Source organism: Parathielavia appendiculata (assembly GCF_033297405.1).
Source record: "Parathielavia appendiculata strain CBS 731.68 unplaced genomic scaffold N657scaffold_4, whole genome shotgun sequence".
NCBI classification, from domain to species: Eukaryota; Fungi; Ascomycota; class Sordariomycetes; order Sordariales; family Chaetomiaceae; genus Parathielavia; species Parathielavia appendiculata.
This window is the reverse complement of record NW_026944223.1, coordinates 1,418,103-1,437,033: the sequence shown is the minus strand read 5'-3', so window position 1 is coordinate 1,437,033 and position 18,931 is coordinate 1,418,103. Positions and strand designations below refer to the sequence as shown.

Sequence of the window (18,931 nt, the reverse complement as noted above, 5' to 3'; positions counted from 1 at the left end):
GGCCGAGGCGACCAACGTCATCCCTTCCGTACCACCCTGTCCTCGACAGCATCGAGCCGACCCTTATTTGGCCTCCAACAATCCCGTCCCCGCGGCTTCCCCTGACGACCACCATCGGCTGTCAAACCTGCCAAAGTGCGGCTGCATCGGACGTCTGGTTATCCTTGCACGCTGTCACGACCTTGGTCAACTGAATTTGCCACCCAACGACTACCATCGGACTGCCGCCATTTTGCGGCCGCCCAGACTCTGACCACCTGCACTTATGCCTGGCTACGGATCACTCCACTCCCCGTCGCTCAGAAAAATGGAATATTCCCGGCCGCAGTATGGCCGCAAACGCGTGAGCCTCGGGAACATCATCGGTGACCCGTTTGCTCTCGCCACGATCTCCATCGCCGCGGTGAGTCTGGACTCTCCAAACCCGGTACCTTTGACAGTACGGAGCGGCCTGCTGACAGTGTTCACCCCAGCTTGCATGGATAATATCCTTCGTCGGGACAATCCTGGCGCACGTCCAAGTGCCGCTCAACTTTCCGCTCTACACGTACTGGGCGTTGGTCTTCTACCTGGCCGTCATCATTGGCGTTTTCGTTGTAGTCGCTTCGGATAGCACTCAGACGTATCATGTGGCTCTCGTTGGCTACCTCGGCTGCGGGTTGGTGCTCTCGACGTCCGCCGTCAACGGCCTAATCCATACCAGCCAGGGCGCCAAGGAGGCTGCTGCTGCTGGTTTTATCCTCCTGTCTATGGTGACCGTACGTCCATTCGCTTGGCTGCGCGACAAACCATTTCTTTGCTAACATTCACCAGATTGTGTGGATATTCTATTTCGGTTCCGCACCGTCAGCTGTACCCCGCGCCTACATCGACTCGTTTGCCCTTGCCAAGGAGTCGACATCGACAAACCGACATACCATGACTGGCGGCTATGGCAGCCGCAGGCCCGAGACTTCGACCTCGGTGCAACCCCCCCAGATGTACACGTCTCAGCTCAACGGGCTTGAGAACCCGTCGCCGGTGGGTGTAGGCGCTATGGCAGCTGCCATGCGGAACTCTACGGTCCCTCAGGCCTTTCCAGCAGCCGCTACACAGAAGGCTGCTGCCGCCCCTCCAACAGCGACCACAGATGCCGAAATCGTGCCACCTACCGAGTACCCGTACCGGGCCAAGGCCATCTACAGCTACGAGGCCAATCCCGAAGATGCCAACGAAATATCCTTCTCCAAGCATGAGATCCTCGAAGTCAGCGATGTAAGCGGCAGGTGGTGGCAAGCGCGGAAGGAGAACGGCGAGACAGGTATCGCGCCCAGCAATTACCTCATTCTATTATAGTCTGAGGTGTGAGGGCTGGTGTCGAAAGAAGGGTTCTGCGGCGTTCCTCAGCAATGGGATAGGACGTCAGGGCGAAAAACGCATGATACCATGGGGATGATTTCTTTATTATTTTTCTCTCGTCTGGATGACCTTTTCTATATACCCTACAATCGATTCAGCTCCATCCGGCGTTACATGAACGAGGGAGCCGTTCCGCGGCAAGCGGACCTGGCCGCGTTTGGCTGTTGCCTCAGTCACATGGTCGATGAGGGCTTTCGATGGACTAAAGGCAGAAGAGCGTTACACGACATCGCCTGGCTCGCATCGAGATGCCTTGGCTTGGTCTGAGATGCGTAAGATGAGGTCTAAAATCGGACAGTGATTGCCCTTGGGCGGGTTTGGCTGGCTTTGGCTTGGCTGGAGTTTTCTTTTGACTCCCTTTTTCGCTTTCCCTTGTAACGGAGTTCTACTCTTAACCCTTGTTTCTTCGATGTAACAAATCTGTGTATGAGACATTGTTTTAGCCGGCCGTCTCGTGTGTCTGCTGTTTATGTAACGCCTTAGATCTGTTCTGGTGATCGCATTTCCGACAGAATAGTGTGCCGACGTTGACATGTCCAACAGTTTCGAATATGTATGGGTGACAAGACGTAGCGCATGGCACATCGTTGTTTTGGCAGTGGCATGCAGATCACCTATGTACCATGCAGTTGAGCACAAGACTTCTCGGCTTGCAATCTCGACCAACGGCTTCCTCCAAGCCCTTTGTCTCCTACTACTACAATCAGGCCTATTGCTGCACATTTCGCTTGGTACCCATATTTGGCGAGATTCCTCTCCCTGATCTTCACCCCTGCCGCGCTCGGTTCTGCAAGGGATATCGCTCAGGCTCCGTGGAAGCTGAAGGTAGGGCAAGGGTCATACTGTGACCACCATCGCCGCTTTTGCCCTTTCCCACCTACGCTCCCCCATTACCTGGCGTCCAAATAGGTATCCGTCTGTAAGCTCCGCAGTTACCAGACAGCCATGCATGTGAGTGTACTTGACTGCCGGGCCGCGTCCACTCTGTCGAAAGGGACTCGGAGTTGGTCCCGGGCCCGCTCCATTCCGTAGCGAGTGCGCCCTTCTCGGGGCTGATCCCCTTGTCTGTGCGGTATTGGCTTCATCTGGTTGATTTAACGGCAAGCATCCGTATGCCAAGGGGGCCGCCGAGATGATGGAAGCGGCCATGTGCAACCTGTGCCAGCAAAAGCGGACGGCGGGAATGTCGCTTCGGACCCGTATCCCCAAGCCATCGGCGTCTCGACGTTCTGCCTCTGCGTGGCCCTTCACTGCACAGCTGCCCCAAGAACCGGCGCAAGGACGGGGATTCGCAAGACTTATAGTCTTCAGACCCCTCACGCCTGCTCTAATCTCATCCTCAACTCCCGCTCCTTCTGTAACACCTCCAGCTCCAGCCTCTCGACGCTGTATTTCAACGCCTCCTTCCTCTGGCGCACCACCTTGGCCCGCAGCGCCGCGCCTCCGTCCAACCGCCTGCCCTTGCCAATCCCAGCGCCTCCTCTTCCCGGCCCTTTGCCTTCCCCAAAGCCGCGCGCACCACCACTGCCAGACTGCATATTGTCGTCGTCTGGTCCGGGCAAATGCGACAGCCGACCAGCGTTCAGCTCGGCCCGCGCCTTGAGCGTCTCGATCCGCCGCGCTTGTTTCTCCAGGTGCTTGTCGGCGCGGTCGAGGAGGCGCGCCACGAACGGGCCGATCTCGTCGCGCAGGGACGCTTCGGCGGCGGCGAGGGTTGGTTGGGGAATCAATTCATAGTGCTTTTCATGATCAAGATGTCCCTCGTTAGCATTTACTACATAGCGGTAACTGGTAGAAAGTAGGAGTGTCTGGCTGGTGGAAGATGAAACCGTACCCGGACGGTCTTGAGGACGGAGGACAGGCGGGGAAAGTCTTGGACGCCTGTGCCGAGGGTGGCGACGGAGGATTCGAGGAGGGAGAGGGAGGTGCGCAGCGAGGTGACGCAGTCGGCGTAAGTCGGGGCGAAGGGTGGGATGGACATCGTTGTTTGTCTGCTAAAGCAGTCGGCTGCGCGAAGTGGCCGTTCTTGCCGGTCAAACGTGTAGGAAATTGGACTATATCTCGTGCCCGTGATTCGATCAATCTTTGACAACAAGGGCTCGATGTTGACTTCTAAAGCTCTCGCTGGCAGGTCCGGGTCTGTGATTGTGGGAAGCGTTGCTGGGTGCAAGTGGTGGGTCTGACATCTCATTGCATCGTGTTGACTGATTGGCCAGGGCTCGTCGTTGTCAACATCAGGGGTTTCCAACTTGCAATTGCCATCACTTCCACTCGGATGATCCAAGTTCCATCCATTGCTTCCCAAGCTAGTAAAGAATTGCCTTCTCAGGGCGACGATGGCTTAGATTCCGCTTCCTATCTCTGCATTTCCATGGCCAGCACTGAGTAAAAGCCGCTTAGCGTGCTTGTATTGGAAGTCCGACCCGACTGCTGTTGACTTTCCAAAGGAAAAAAACGTGCAAGACTGAGTACAGGTCCAAAGGAGCCACCACGCTGGCACCGGGCGCATGTCTTGTTCAACATTAACCATCCTTTGTCTCTAGCACCTTGACCCTACAGGCTCACCTCTGGATCACATCTCAGTACCCTTGGATATCCGAGTCTCTCGGTAAGCTCAGTGCCATGGCAGGACAAAATACTACCCGCAATACTGACCGCGAATTTCTAACCCCCTTTACATTTACCTTGGTCGTTTTGCACTCTTTATCCACAGCCCCCTTTGTCTTTTTTCTTTGTTTCCGTGTACCAGTATCATTCTGATCAGGACATCAAGTGCCACCCAATATAACGAACAAGCTATAACTCCTGTCATAGTACCGTAGTATAACACTTTGGGTGTAGAGGAATTGATCCAGTCAGACGTCCGAACCCTTGGAGTCATCCATCCAATTCCAATGCAGCAACTTGCGGTAACTCGCCGACCTGACCGGGAATCTAGAACTTGACAGAAAGCTGTGGCCGGTGGACTGCGTGGCTCAAAAAGATCTAGAGGCCACAAGATCTGGTGACTTGACGGGATAACGGCGAATAGGAGCTTTGTGAGTGTACCACTTCAGACATCTTGTAGCGCAGTGCACCTGTACAAAGCGAAGTACTCGTGCTGGTTGTTGTGTATTTTGTGTTACGGTTGTATCGTGGCTCAGAGTGGCTGGACAAATGTTTTGTCGTTATCGGGGGGTTGGATCTTGAAATCCCACCGGCGAACCGCTTGAGAACGAGTCTTGGCTGCAACAGAAGACTGGCTTGGCTGTGAGTGGGATAAGACTGAACACACGGGGGGCGTGACCTCATCCGATGATTCTGTCTACATAATCCGCCTCCCCTCATCTTGGGCTCTCATTTTCCCTTCTCATTCGCAAGTTGCAATCGCGCAGCGCAACCTTTTCCCTCCTCTTTTGAGAAAGGCACTCTCGGCCTCTGCTTAAAGAGGCCGACACCAAACCCTGCAAGAATGGACGCAACCGCTGGAACAGGAGCAGGCTGCTGCCGTCAGGTCGCTATCATCTTCTACCAACCCCAATTACGGACTCAACAACCTTCAGCTTAATCACTTCAACGATGACCTCGACTTCTTAAATCATCTCGCCTGGGACCAAGCGGCTGCAAGTCATTTTGACGTCCTCGATCCCACTTCAGCGGCAGCCGCAGTTGGAGACCTCTCATCCCTTTTTGCACCCGAACTCGACTTCAATCTGTCATCCTGTCTCAACTCCGTCAACAGTTTCGGCTCCCCTCTCCTCGACTCCTTCCCTCCATCTGGCTCTGTACCGTATCTCAGCCCCGCCAATACCTCGCTCACAAACACCCCCGTCACCGCCATCCTCCCATCTCCGTCGCCTGTATCACCCACTCCGGACGGCTCAGACCTCCTCCCGGGCCTCAAGTTGCCGGCGCAAAAGGCAACCAGGCCATCCAAGCCGGGACGTCGGCCGGCCGGCGCGTCTCTTTTGCGCACCACCGACGGACGAATCGCAAAGCGCACCGCCGCGACAACGTCATCATCAGTCTCTGCAGATGATCATCATCAAGATGTCGATGTCGACCCGGAGATCATTGACCGGCGCCAGCGCAACAACATGGCGGCGAAGCGGTACCGCCAGAAAAAGATCGACCGGATCCAGGAGCTGGAGGAGCAGGTCAAGGAGGTGACGCAGGAGCGGGACGACTTGAGGATTCGTCTGGCGCGACAGGAGGCCGAAATCGCTGCGTTGAGGGAGATGTTGAAAATGCAGCAGAGCAAGAGTGAGGGGTCCAAGGGTTGAGGGTCGCTTGAAGCGCTACCGTATTTCTTAGATGTAATTTCTTGGCGTCCACATACGGCGGATCAGTTGAAGCAATTCCATCTCATCTGAGCGCACAAGTGATTGTTGTCAATGTCAGGAATTTCTTTGCCCATGAGTCTATACATTAAGTCCACGTTATGCGAAGAAGAGTTCCAGTCAACAAGTTTACCATCATTGCCAGCACGCAGCATGTGTCATGTTTTGTATCTGAGTGACCGGTTGTGCCAAGTGCCCATTCCTTCTTGGCACTCCATCCTATGTAACCACCAGTTTGAACATGAGCGCCCCCGAAGCAGGGCCTATTTCGCGTTAAGTATATTGAGGTTGATGACAGTCGGATGTGAGGGTGTTAAGCGTGATAGTGTTGGCCTGCAGGATGATTGGTGGATCCGCATTATGGAAAGGCCCAGAACTCAGCCCGGCTTGGAAGCTTCACACCCCGCCGTGAAACTAAGCGATGATTTCATCCAGAGTCATGTACGGATTAAGTTCAATCGGCAGCCCCACGAAAAGCCTTCACGACTCCGCCGGAAAGCCGGCGCGTTCAATCCCGATTGGGGAATGAATTTCAGTTGGCGGTATGGGAAATCAGTTTGCAACGCAGCAGAACCACATGCATGTTGATGTCGCTGGCAGCGATGTCTGCATTCCATATCCCCTCCGGAGAAAGAGGTGAGGTTAACCTAAAGTCCGTGTGGGTATCAGTGGATAAATCCTCTTCATGCAATCTCTGTTGCTGATGAAAACTGGCAGTCAAAAAAGAGCAACAAAGTGGGGAGGAACCTGATGAGTGACGATCGGGGAAAGGCGGATTTATAATTCGGCCTAATTCTGAACCCTCATTTGTCAGGCGAAGGTCTGACCAACTTGGTCGACCATCACCAAATCGCCTAACTCCGAAGGATGTTCGGATGCAGGGCGATCGGTTGACATCACAGCCCAACATGCTGTCACGCCCAAGTCGGCTTCGATAAGCTTCGAAAATTGTTAGCTAAGTGCCCAAACAGATTGAGCAGTGACGTTTCAGATCTCGTGTTGTGGGCCAGACTCGTATCTTGACTGGATGAGCCACGATTAATCACAGCGTGCCGTTCCGGCTCTTGTCTCCCCTGGTCTCCATCCGGCGTGAATCATCAGAGACGGACCAACAAAGCCATGGATGCTTACAGCCGATGCACCATCGTTGCCCAGCCTGGCGCAACCCTGCATTGCAGGACATCGCTGTGGGGGTTCTGACAGAAATATCAGGGGAGCACTTTCTGCTGAGAAATCAACAATGGGATATAAGTTAGCTCAGGTCTGACAGCCATCTCCCGCTTTCAGGACTTACGGATGCTCTTCGAACTGAAACGCCATATTCCCCCCAGTGGCTTTGGACCGGGTCATCATCGCTGTACCGTTCCAACTGTGCAGATTCCTGGAACACTTGACTGCCGACTGGGGGTGTCATTGGTTTCCCTTTGCTTGATTGTTTGCTGAGTAGCTCCTTTCGACCACGACGGTCACTCAAACAGTCCGCCCTTAGGACGACAAGAGCATTGTCAAGCATTATGTGGGGCCACTCAACCAAGGAGGCCCTGCGTCGGGGCGCGGGAGATGCGTATCCTGACTCTCTGCACCACCGAGACGAGGCACAGTCACCGGCCGCCGCCCATGAACACAGCGAATCCGGCGAGGCTACCCTAAGCCCACCCACCCCTGAGACAGAGAACGAGGGAGCCTGGGGTGAGCGAGATATTGGCGGCCCTGTCAGCCAGCGCATGGCCATGCAGGATTTTGAGGAACTCCAGCACGAGCTCAGCACCAGACTCACGAATACTCGATCTCATGCGGCCGCCTCAGCAAAATCGGCCAAGAGCAGGGCCAGCTTCTTCCAGAGGATCGCGTCCCGGGCAAGTGGCAGGTCCAAGGCTGCGCAGCCAGACGACGAGGAGGCACGGGCCAAGGATGAGTCGGACATTGAGGAGGAGGAGGCTACCACCACCGACGAAGACGAGTTTCCCCTGGAGCAGTTCATGCGCGACGGCCACCTCGAGAAACGGACCGAGTCGGGCGAGTCGGCAAAGAAGCTGGGTGTCGTGTTCAAGCACTTGACGGTTAAGGGCGTGGCCAGTGGCGCCACGTACGTTCGGACGCTTCCCCAGGCTATTGCCGGTACCTTTGGCCCGGATCTGTACGGCATCCTCTGCCGCATCTTCCCCGGCCTGCGCATCGGCCACGGCGGCGAGCTCCGGACCCTCCTGAACGACTTCACTGGCGTGGTGCGGCACGGCGAGATGATGATGGTGCTTGGGCGGCCGGGCAGCGGATGCAGCACCTTCCTCAAAGTTATTGCCAACAACCGAGATTCGTATGCCTCGGTTGAGGGCGAGGTGTCGTACAGCGGCATCCCAGCCGACGAGGCCCGGAAGCGATATCGGGGCGAGGTCATCTACAATCCGGAGGACGACGAGCACCTGCCCACTCTGACCGTCGGGCAGACATTGAAGTTCTCGCTTCTCAACAAGACAAGGAAGAACCTCCGCGGCGACGTCGGCATTATCGTCGACGCTTTCCTCCGCATGTTCAATATCGTACATACCAAGGTCGATTTGCCCCTGAGACACGTTTGATAGGTATATCATGACTGACATGTTGGGCAGAACACCATCGTCGGAAACGCCTATGTCCGCGGCGTTTCAGGAGGCGAGAGGAAGCGCGTCAGCATCGCCGAGGCGCTGGCCACCAAGAGCACCATCGTCAGCTGGGACAACTCGACCAGGGGTCTCGACGCCTCCACTGCGCTCGACTACGCCAAGTCGCTGCGCATCATGACCGACGTCTCGGACCGCACTACCATCACGACCATGTACCAGGCCGGTGAAGGTATTTACGAGCTCATGGACAAGGTGCTGGTCATTGACCAGGGCCGCATGCTCTATCAAGGGCCGGCTAAGGAGGCCAGGAAGTACTTTGAGGACCTGGGTTTCTATGCGCCCCCGCGGCAGACGACGCCTGACTTTCTCACGTCCATCTGTGACCCAACCTCTAGACAGTTCCGCCCAGGCTGGGAAGACCGCTGCCCCAAGACGGCCGAGGAGCTTGAGAAGGCTTTCCGGGAGAGCGCGGCATACCAAAAGCTCCTCGCCGACGTCCAGGACTTTGAGCAGCACCTCGAAAAGACGGGTCATGCCGATGTGCAGCAGTTCAAGGAGTCGGTGCAGCAGCAGAAGTCTAAGCGCGTGGCTTCGGGCTCCAACTACACCATTCCCTTTTGGAAGCAGGTCCTCGCCTGCGCCCTCCGCGAGCTGTGGCTGATTTGGGGCAACAAGACGGAGTTATACTCCAAGTACTTCACCATAATCAGCAACGGCCTCATCGTCGGTTCCCTCTTCTACGACACGCCATCCTCCACCGCCGGGGCTTTCTTGCGCGGCGGTGTTGTCTTCTTCGCCGTCATCTTCCTCGGCTGGTTGCAGCTGGCCGAGTTGATGAAAGCCGTGTCCGGGCGCAACATTGTTGCCCGTCACAAGGACTACGCCTTCTACCGCCCCAGCGCCGTCACGCTCGCCCGCGCCCTCGTCGACCTCCCCATTCTTGTCTTTCAAGTCATCGTGTTCATCCTCCTCGTCTACTTCATGACGGGTCTCGACGTGCAGCCGGGCAAATTCTTCATCCAATTGCTGTTCACCTACATCACCACCTTTTGCGTCACGGCCATGTACCGCATGCTGGCGTCCCTATCGCCGTCCATTGACGACGCAGTGCGCTTCTCGGGCATGGCCCTGAACCTGCTCGCCATCTTCACGGGATACGTTATCTCCAAGTCCATGCTACTGTCGCAGAAGATCTGGTTTGGCTGGATTGCCCACATCAACCCGGTACGTACAATAGATATCCTTCATACTATGTCGGGACTTGCTTGCTAACTGCCACAGCTGAGCTACTCGTTTGAGGCCGCGCTCTCCAACGAATTCCACGGCCGGACCATGGAGTGCGCGCCCGGACAGCTGGTGCCTCAGGGTCCCGGCGTATCACCCGAAAACCAGGGCTGTGCCCTTCCCGGAGCCCACCTCGGCAACACCAGCGTCCTCGGCGACGATTACATCGGCACGGCATTCGGCTATACGCGGGCCCATCTCTGGCGCAACTTTGGCGTGGTCATCGCCTTCTCGGTTTTGTATCTGATCGTCACCGTTGTTGCCACCGAGCTCATCTCGTTTGGCGGCGCAGGGGGCGGCGCTCTCGTCTTCAGGCGGTCCAAGCGGACTGCGAAGCAGGTCAAGGCGCCCGCACCGGCCGACGAAGAGTCTGGCAATGTCTCGGGACACTCGTCATCGACTGAACTGCCGTCCAGCGCCGGGGACCGAGCCCTCAAGGGCGTCACCGGCAGTGACAGGGTCTTCACGTGGGAAGATGTGACGTACACGGTGCCTACTCCAGCCGGTCCCAAGAAGTTGCTCAACGGCGTCAACGGCTACGCGAAGCCCGGCGTCCTGGTTGCTCTCATGGGGGCCAGCGGCGCCGGCAAGACGACGCTTCTCAACACGCTCTCGCAGCGCCAAACGGTCGGCGTCGTCAGTGGTAGCATGCTCGTCGATGGCAAGCCCCTGGGCAACGATTTCCAGCGCAGCACGGGCTTTGTCGAGCAGATGGATCTGCACGAGGAGTCGGCCACAGTCCGCGAGGCCATCGAGTTCTCGGCCCTGCTCCGTCAGAGCCGCGACATTCCCCGCCAGGAGAAGCTCGACTACGTCGACAAGGTGCTTGATCTGCTCGAGCTGACCGACATTCAGGACGCCATCATCAGCTCGCTGGGCGTTGAGCACAAGAAGCGCCTAACCATTGCCGTCGAGCTGGCCGCGAGACCGTCGCTCCTCCTCTTCCTCGACGAGCCCACCAGCGGTCTCGACGCCCAGTCGGCCTTTTCCATCGTCCGCTTCTTGCGTAAGCTGTGCGCCGCCGGCCAGGCCATCGTCTGCACCATCCATCAGCCGTCGTCGGACCTGATTCAGCAGTTTGACAAGATCCTCGCGCTGAACCCGGGCGGCAACACCATCTACTTTGGCCCCGTCGGCCCCGACGGGAGCGCTGTCATCAAGTATTTCGCCGACCGCGGCGTCCACTGCCCGCCGGGCCGCAACGTGGCTGAGTTCCTGCTCGAGACGGCCATCAAGGGCGGCCGCCGCCCTGACGGCAGACGCATCAACTGGTCCAAGGAATGGCGCGAATCGCCAGAGAACAAGGTCCTCGTGGCCGAGATCCAGCAGCTCAAGGCCGAACGGTCCGCCGTGGCGGCTGCAACAAACGAAGGCACCACCACGCCCTCGACGGTACAGCACGAGTTCGCTGCCCCGATCGTCCAGCAGACCCAGCTTCTCACCTCGCGCATGTTCATCCGCCAGTGGCGCGACCCGTCGTACCTCTACGGCCGCCTCTTCACGGCCGTCGTCGTCGGCATCTTCAACGGTTTTACGTTTTGGAACCTCGGCAACACGGCGGCCGATATGCAGAACCGCATGTTCTCATGCTTCCTCATCATCATGATTCCCGCCACCGTGCTCAACGCGGTGCTGCCCAAGTTCTACCTCAACCGGGCCCTGTGGGAGGCCCGCGAGCACCCCTCGCGCATCTACGGCTGGATCGCCTTCTGCACGGCCGAGGTCCTCAGCGAGATCCCCGGCTCGCTCATCGCCGGCGTGCTGTACTGGCTGCTGTGGTACTTGCCCGCCGGCCTGCCGTACGACGCGCCGTCGGCCGGATACGTTTTCCTTATGACGCTGCTCTTCTTCTTGTTTCAGTCCAGCTGGGGCCAGTGGATCTGCGCCTGGGCGCCCAGCTTCACTGTCATTAGCAACATCCTGCCGTGCTTTTTGGTCATTTTCTGTTTGTTTAACGGTGTCGTGGTGCCGTACTCGCAGCTGAACGTCTTTTGGAAGTATTGGGTGAGTTTTGTCGGCCCCCTTTTATCTATGACGAAATGAGACGTGGATAATTGATAACTGACACTCTGGTCCAGCTTTACTGGCTCAACCCCAGTTCGTACTGGGTCGCCGGCGTCCTGTCGGCGACCTTGGCCGGCCAGCCCGTGCGCTGCGCCCCGAGCGAGGCGGCCTACTTCAACCCGCCGTTTGGCCAGACATGCCTCCAATTCGCCGGTGACTTTGTCCGCCGGGCCGGCCAGGGGTACCTGATGAACCCCAACGACACGGCCAACTGCGGCTATTGCCCGTACGCCGACGGTTCCGAGTACCTGCAGACCTTGGGCATCGCACCTGATACAAAGTGGCGAAATTTCGGCATCTTCCTTGTCTTCTGCGTCACCAACTGGATGTAAGTGCCTGCTGAAACCCCAGACATGCAGTCAAAGATGGTGACTAACAGTTTGCAGGCTGGTGTACTTCTTCATCTACACGGTCCGGGTCAAGGGTATGAGCTTTGGCTTCGGGGCCCTCTTCCGGCTCGTTGGCAAGGTCGTTGGTGGCATCAAGGGCTTGTTCAAGAGGAGCCCTAAGGATGAGAAGCAGAACGCTGCTTGAGCAAGTCATGTCCATTCGTGTTGAGCATTTACTTGGGAAGCATAGATACCGGTTGGTGATAGAGGGAACGGTAGCATACAGTGTAGATAGGGTTAAAATTATTACGTGTTTAAAACTATCGATCTTACAACATCACGGAAAGACGCGCTGTATAAGCTGCAGGGTAGCTGACAGTGGGAAGTGTATGCTCCCGTCTGTGATGGAACGCCCTGGTTAAGTCTTCCACTTGGGGCAACTTGGCGTGATGAGGCGTCAGCAACAGGAACAACTTTGACATACCATAGGATGCCGTGTACACAAAGGTATATTACATCTCAGAGACACCACGGCAACTGCTCCAATCACCATGCATCTGACCATGTATGAGACAGTCCTCCCTCGCCGTGGCCATCCTGAATCGGACCCTCACGAACTGGTGCTGAAGTAGTAGTTCTCCCACAGATACTCGTAGTCCTCCAGAATACCCGCCAACAACCCGGGCATCCGCCTGCGGACGCCCTCCACCACGCCCTTGGTGACATTCTCGTAAAACGCGCCGCGCATCGCCCACCACCCCATGGCCCAGCCGCGCCTGCTCCACTCGTCGCGCTCGAGCGGCGTCGTCCGCAGTCCGCGTTCCCTCAGCTGCCGCGCGGCGAGCTCGGCCCCGATGCCCAGCAGCCACGGCGTCCAGGCCTTGCGCTTGTTCTTGCTGCGCGTCAGCGCCACGGCAAAGATCAGCGGCGCCAGGATGTGCAGGATCTCGGCCGCCTGCGCTTGCCCCTGCAGTCGGTTGAGCAGCTTTGCGGCCGGCTTGATGTCATCGGCCGTCAGTACCCGCGAGAGCAGATAGCCGCTCGTGTCGCCCGGCGCGGGAAGGGATGGCAATGTCATGCCGGTGCGGGGCATGGTCCACTCCCCGTTGGGGCCGAGCTGGGATGGGTCGTTGTGCTGATGCGCTGATCCGTTGGCATATGCGCCGCCGTTGGCGGTCCCGTTCCTCCGGTCCTCGTCGTCTTCTTCTAGCATCCCAAACTCCGGAGCTTCGTCCCCGGACGGCTCGTCGGGTATCGGTTCCCGCTCGGGCAGGATGGGCGTCACGAGCGGCCGCGACCGCGTTATCCTCATCAGGAGTAGTTTGCAAAAGGCCTTGACGGCCTCGAGGAGGACAACGACGCGCCAGCGCGTCTGCTCGCCGCGCCGCTTGGCGGCCATCTCGCACAGCAGCTCGACATACTGGACGATTTGCAGCACGTAGGCGACGCGCCGGTAGAGGGCGCTCTTGAGCGTCCAGAAGCGTGTATACCGGGAGTGCGCGGACGGCGGCTGGGAGAGGGAGGGTGGAACGGGGAGCTTCGCGAGAGTGTGCACCCGCCGGAGGAGGGTGTCGCGGTATAGCGAGAGTAGCTGGGCTGCGCTGTGGATCGACTCGGAGGCAATTTCGGCGTCGCGGAAGCGGCCTGCAAAATTCAAGTTGAAAGTTAACCCTCGTCCGGTCATGTTATTGGGGGGGAGGGGGGTTGGAGGAGTGCAAGTACCGGGGATAATGTAAGTCAGTGATCGTAATGTCGACTCAATCTGTGACACCTGGTGTGCGTTCTTGGCAATGAACTCATCGTACATTTGTAGCCATTGCGACGGCAGCGACAGTGTGTTCTTGATCGCGGAGCGTTTGCGTGGCATGGACCGTTGGGTCTCGTGGTGGTTCTCGGAGGGGCCCATCAAGAAGCGTGTCGGGTGGAGGAGACGGGCAGCGCGGAGTTTGGCGTAGTAAACGTGGCCTTTTGTATTGCTCGCAACACGACAAAGCGCAATCGTGTCAGGATGGGTAATACGACAAATGTTTGGGCTGAGCAAATGAGTGTTTCGACGGAATCGGACGAGCTCATGACGGGGGTGAGTGTGTCGAGTGTGCACAAGTCAAAGGTGAGGCGGCCGTGCCTCGGTTGCGGCAACAGCTGCTCGAGCTGACAGTGGGTCCATAGGATTCAAGAGTTCCTGTGGGGCCGTGGGCAGGTCACAAATCGAAGCCTCCCATCGAGTCATCTTACCAAAAGTCCTCGACATCACAACTGAGTCTGAGAAATTCGACTACTGCAGTGGGCATCTTCGGCACGCGGGGAATGACAGGACATACTGGAAAAACTGTAATTTGTTGCTATCCACGCAACCGGAAGAAGACCGCTGCAGTTACCGCAGCGGTCTTCAGACAACTCACTCGAGTCACTCACGTAGCCTTTCCACTCAGGAACACGCGCTCAAGTCTCAAGCGCTCGCGCTCGCCTTCTCAAGTCTCCGCCGCGTCCCCTCCACAATCGCCTCCTCCTCATAAATCGAAGTCACGCTGGGATGGACCGACACAGCCTCGACCCACTTGGCAACGTTTGGCGCCTGCTCCTTGATGGCCGTCCAGAGAGTTCTGGGATAGACCTCGGCACTGGTCAGGCTCTTGATACGGATGGCGAATGAGCCGGTCAGGACCTGCGACTTGTCAGTATCCTTTAGTAGCCCTCATGCGACACATGCTGCCTCTTACCTCGGCCAAGGTGAGCTTGTCGGAACCGCCAAAGAAGGGCTTCGCATCGGCAAGCAACGGCTCGACCTCCTTGACGAGGCCGGCGACAGCCTTCTCGACAATCGCCTGCTTGTCCTCCTCGGTCTTGGCCGACCAGAGACCGAACAGCACGCTGTTGAACTTGGTGGTGAAAGCGTCCACAAACAGGGCGATGCGGGCACGGCGGAGCGCACCGCCCGGGGCGTTGGAGGCAGGAACCAGATGGGACGGATAAGCGTCGGTAAGGAACTGCGCGACGATTCCGGACTCAATGATGATCTCGCCGTTGTACGACAGAGCAGGAACCAGGCCCCGCGGGTTGATCTTCAAGTATTCCGGAGTCCGCGGCGTGTCCAGGTCGATGATGACCTCTTCGAACGGAACCTTGAGTTCTGCCAGCGCAATATGTGCCCGGTGCGCCCCTGCTTTCTCGTCAGCGGGTGGCAAGGAGTGGCCAATCGAGATGCAACAACTCACAGGGGCACCGATGGTTGGTGTAGAGGATGAGCTTGTCCTGGGAAGACATGATTCAGTGCTTCTGACCAGACGTGACGGTTCCTGTCTCGCTTCAAGCTGGGGGCGTGGGTATGTCGCTGATCTTTGAACGAATTTGAAGTTGGAATTTCGGTTGCTCAGCACTCAAATATATAGGTAGCGATGGGAGAACCATCCCGCCGGCTTCGTGTGTTTGATGTTACAAGCTGACATATCAAACGGTGGCGTCATCGATGGCGCTATGCACTCAATACGTTAGAGCGATTACAACATGGGCAATTCATGCTACACAGTTATATAGCGGGGGAGATATCAAACAGCGTGGGCTATCTGCCGAGGATGCCGAAATCGCGAGTTTCTGAGACTGATTCAGCAGTGCACGGCGGCTGGCAATGATTCTCGAAGAATGTCGCCGAGCTCGGTTTTCCGAGGACGGAACGTCTAAGTCGCCGATTCTTACCAAGCAAACTAGAAGCCGGTCTGTTCCTGTGCCGAAGCCACAATCGCATCGAGGTATGTACACTCAAGAAATTACATCCCCTGGACTGGCAACGTCTCGACAGCGACTGGTACTCGTCGGGGCTTCGAAAGGCCGGCCGATCCCACTACACGGTCGCCAAGACTCCTGAAGGGAATGTCTTACACTTGATCCTCGCGCCCACCGGCCAATTGGGGTGAGCCGGGTGAAGGCTCACCGGCCTACCTTATGTTCGCTCTCGCGAGCGGGGGTGAGCACTCCAAGGTTCTCCGCTCTTCATCTGAATCATCGCAGGTGACCGTCAAGAAACTCCGACCCTGTAGAAAGCTTGAACAGAGCCATGGAACTCTTCAGCGGAAGCTCTCGTCATCGCCCTCTTTGTGGCGATGAGATTCGCCTGCTATTGCTGCTGCCCGGCGGCTTCAACGACCCTATTCAATGCTCTCTGACGCACGAGTCCCTGGCCTCCGCGCCGGAATACCAAGCCCTTTCGTACACTTGGGGCGATGCGACACAAACATCGCTCATCCTGCTCGATGGCGCCGAGTACCCGATCACCACCAATCTGGAGACGTCGCTGCGATATCTGCGAGACCCAAGGGGCTACATTCGGCTGTGGGTAGATGCCCTCTGCATCAATCAGCTTGACGTCCAGGAACGGAGCGCCCAGGTGCCTAGGATGAGGGACATCTACGAACAAGCCACCAACACAATCGTGTGGCTTGGCGACTACCCTCCTCATACGAAAGAGAGCGTGGACTCGGCCTTTGCCCTTGTGGAGAGCGTGTTTGGCCGGATCCGCGGTGGTCACGCTAGCACTGATACAGCTGTCCAAGATACCATCAATGGCCGCGAAGCCGATGTCCGTGTTCTGATGGACATTGTGCAGCGTCCTTGGTTCACTAGGGTGTGGGTCATCCAGGAGATTGCAATGTGCAAGACGCCTGAGAACTACATCGCGGCGCCCGATGAGCCGGGTTTCGTCCTGGGCCACTCGAGAGTTCTCTTCACAAGATTCTGTTTATCTATCGCCTTGATGGTTCAGTTGTATGGCTCACGCCATCCGCCCGAGCACTATCGTTCGAGGCAGCCCAACGACGTCGTTTGGATCCATGACATGCGCCGGCTGAGGAATGAGTTGCTGACGGGCCGCGTCGCCCTCACCCAGGCCGAACAGCTGGTCACATATGTGTCGCGGAGCGCATTTGCCTTTGACGCGACGGACGAGCGGGACAGGATATACGCCCTCTTGGGTTTGTTGTCTTCCAAGTCCCTCCCTTCTCGGCTGGCGCCAAACTACGGCCTGTCTGCAGAGCGGGTCTTCTTGGACTATGCCGTGTACATGATTGAGGAGACAAGGTACTTGGATATCCTGACCTGCGCCTCTGGCTCGCGAGCCGGTCTTCCCTCCTGGGTCCCTGACTGGAAAGACGGAAGACCCTGCGAGAGTTTCCATGTCGGCCAAGTCTCGCACGTCCGTTTCTTAGAGGGAAGCACAAAGCTGGAGGTTGACTGCATGATCCTGAGCCGCGTGGACAAGGTCCTCTACCCCGTGGAAGTTCCCGCCGAGTTCGCCGGCCACGTCCACCTCGAATGGGAGTCGGATGATTCCGCGGTGATGCTGCCGCAATCTCGCGAACAGATTAGTCGCTTGGCAAGCTCAGTGGCAAGAGTCCATGCTGTACTCATGTCCGTGGAGACGAAATGGTTCGGGTCCCGCGCGCTGGATGCAAACCTGACCACGGCGCAACTGGACGGTTGGATCTCGGCGCTCCAGAGCCTGCGGAACGGGTTGGACATTGACAGGCCCCTGTTCCACGGCTATAGCGGACGGCAACTTTACAGCAAGCTGGTGAACCTCGACATCGAGGCCGACTTTGACTTCTTCAGCGCTCTAAGCGAGTACTGCGCCGCGATCAAGCTCACGCTTGGCGCCTCCATATTCCAAGACTCCAATGGCGTTTATGGGAGACTATTCGGATACAAACCCAAAGCGAGGCCCGCACCCGACGACGCAATTTGCTACATCAAAGGTAGCATGTACAGGTTTTTGATACGGCCCGAGCAAGGTTGCTGGCGACTGGTTGGTGCCGACATGGGATTTCATCCTGTTGTCGACGCAGAGAGGGAGGACGAAGGGAGTGTCCAGCAGTGGGAGGCATTCTGGGCATCCAACAAGCACAATACTCGAAGGATCGTGCTTCAATAGGTACAAGCAACTAAGGTACATACTTTGGTCTGTCTTGTTAACTGCCAATCCGACAGGGACTCATTACCTTACTTAGGGAATGTGCCGTCAGAGGTACACACAAATATCGAATGCTAACATCATTAACGAGCTACCATCTTAGACAAAGCGTACAGTGTGGTGCGAAGAGGCAAGGGCCATGTGTTTTTCAAAGCCAAGAGTTCGAGTCATCACATTCGGTACGAGATCCTGATGACAGCCTATCTCCGGATTCCCAACACCCACAGCCGAAATATATCAAGCAAGCTGAGCCACTCGAACTGATTGGGGCCGAGCTTTCCGCTTACTCTGCCCTACAGTTCCCGGAGAAGCAGTAACCACAATCTTCGCCTGTCTTCGTACTGCTTGTGACTTGGACACCGTAGTCTCCATTCTTTTCCCGGGCGCAACAGTGGCCGCTCTTCTTCTGGTAGCTACACGGACGGGAGCATCTCAGCGAGTTGTCACAGCACAAGCACATGGAGGTCCAATGATGTACGTACCAGTTGTGGCGGGAGTTCATCTTGGCAAGCACCCTGCCTTTGCAGACATCGCCCTGCTTACGGTGCCTGCTGCAGGCTTTGCGCTTCTCCAAGGTGGACAGCTCGAGATGGTCTTCGACGTCGTCCAAGTCGAATTCCACTCCATCGGCGGTGGCGTTGAACGCTTCGTCTCGCTCAATCAAGGCAGGAGCTCCGTCATTGAGATGTTCCTGGCCATAGGCACCGGCGGCAAAGGCGACGAGGAGGGCGAGCAGGGAAACGGACGGCTTCATTGTGAATTGGTTGGGCACTTGAGGCTTCGATAACTTAAGCAGGAGGACAAACTTGACTTTAACGTTACCCCGATATGGAAGGGGGGGGGTTGGTTGAGAAACGACCGGAGCAGGATATATATCACTTTCCGAGCTCTTCAAAGTACCGCACCTCCGTCCCTAAGATACTTGCGCGTGATCATCTGGGTCTCCAGATACCTCCCCAATTGCACTGCGCCGGGCCA

At 57.1% G+C, this 18,931-nt stretch overlaps 8 protein-coding genes across 8 annotated transcripts; 4 read left to right on the top strand and 4 right to left on the bottom strand.

Annotated features, from left to right (window-relative positions):
- Positions 1-307: 307 nt before the first annotated feature.
- Positions 308-1,335, top strand: N657DRAFT_570507 (high osmolarity signaling protein SHO1; the record flags this gene model as incomplete). The annotated part of the gene is made up of 3 exons (XM_062788740.1): positions 308-403; positions 474-758; positions 814-1,335. 3 exons carry the CDS (start codon positions 308-310, stop codon positions 1,333-1,335), a joined length of 903 nt encoding a protein of 300 aa, XP_062648965.1.
- A 1,379-nt stretch (positions 1,336-2,714) lies between these two features.
- Positions 2,715-3,589, bottom strand: N657DRAFT_570540 (uncharacterized protein; the record flags this gene model as incomplete). The annotated part of the gene is made up of 3 exons (XM_062788744.1): positions 2,715-2,880; positions 2,932-3,137; positions 3,233-3,589. 3 exons carry the CDS (start codon positions 3,587-3,589, stop codon positions 2,715-2,717), a joined length of 729 nt encoding a protein of 242 aa, XP_062648964.1.
- Positions 3,590-4,292: 703 nt separating this feature from the next.
- Positions 4,293-5,660, top strand: N657DRAFT_679959 (uncharacterized protein; the record flags this gene model as incomplete). Its single annotated transcript, XM_062796231.1, has 2 exons — positions 4,293-4,307; positions 4,872-5,660. The coding sequence occupies 2 exons, from the start codon at positions 4,293-4,295 to the stop codon at positions 5,658-5,660; spliced, it is 804 nt and encodes a 267-aa protein (XP_062648963.1).
- A 1,571-nt stretch (positions 5,661-7,231) lies between these two features.
- N657DRAFT_569796 (uncharacterized protein) lies at positions 7,232-11,997 on the top strand (the record flags this gene model as incomplete). The annotated part of the gene is made up of 4 exons (XM_062788685.1): positions 7,232-8,266; positions 8,324-9,541; positions 9,599-11,605; positions 11,680-11,997. The coding sequence occupies 4 exons, from the start codon at positions 7,232-7,234 to the stop codon at positions 11,995-11,997; spliced, it is 4,578 nt and encodes a 1,525-aa protein (XP_062648962.1).
- Positions 11,998-12,604: 607 nt separating this feature from the next.
- N657DRAFT_570528 (peroxisomal membrane protein pex16-like protein) lies at positions 12,605-13,861 on the bottom strand (the record flags this gene model as incomplete). Its single annotated transcript, XM_062788743.1, has 2 exons — positions 12,605-13,638; positions 13,717-13,861. 2 exons carry the CDS (start codon positions 13,859-13,861, stop codon positions 12,605-12,607), a joined length of 1,179 nt encoding a protein of 392 aa, XP_062648961.1.
- A 447-nt stretch (positions 13,862-14,308) lies between these two features.
- Positions 14,309-15,498, bottom strand: N657DRAFT_644025 (thioredoxin-like protein). Its single transcript, XM_062792674.1, has 3 exons — positions 15,210-15,498; positions 14,715-15,154; positions 14,309-14,659 (listed from the first exon to the last, which is right to left on the bottom strand). The coding sequence occupies exons 1-3, from the start codon at positions 15,256-15,258 to the stop codon at positions 14,444-14,446; spliced, it is 705 nt and encodes a 234-aa protein (XP_062648960.1). The 5' UTR covers positions 15,259-15,498; the 3' UTR covers positions 14,309-14,443.
- A 106-nt stretch (positions 15,499-15,604) lies between these two features.
- Positions 15,605-18,063, top strand: N657DRAFT_644024 (HET-domain-containing protein). Its single transcript, XM_062792673.1, has one exon. The coding sequence runs from the start codon at positions 16,046-16,048 to the stop codon at positions 17,912-17,914; it is 1,869 nt and encodes a 622-aa protein (XP_062648959.1). The 5' UTR covers positions 15,605-16,045; the 3' UTR covers positions 17,915-18,063.
- A 12-nt stretch (positions 18,064-18,075) lies between these two features.
- Positions 18,076-18,880, bottom strand: N657DRAFT_358391 (uncharacterized protein). Its single transcript, XM_062786959.1, has one exon. The coding sequence runs from the start codon at positions 18,705-18,707 to the stop codon at positions 18,237-18,239; it is 471 nt and encodes a 156-aa protein (XP_062648958.1). The 5' UTR covers positions 18,708-18,880; the 3' UTR covers positions 18,076-18,236.
- Between the last annotated feature and the right edge of the window lie 51 nt (positions 18,881-18,931).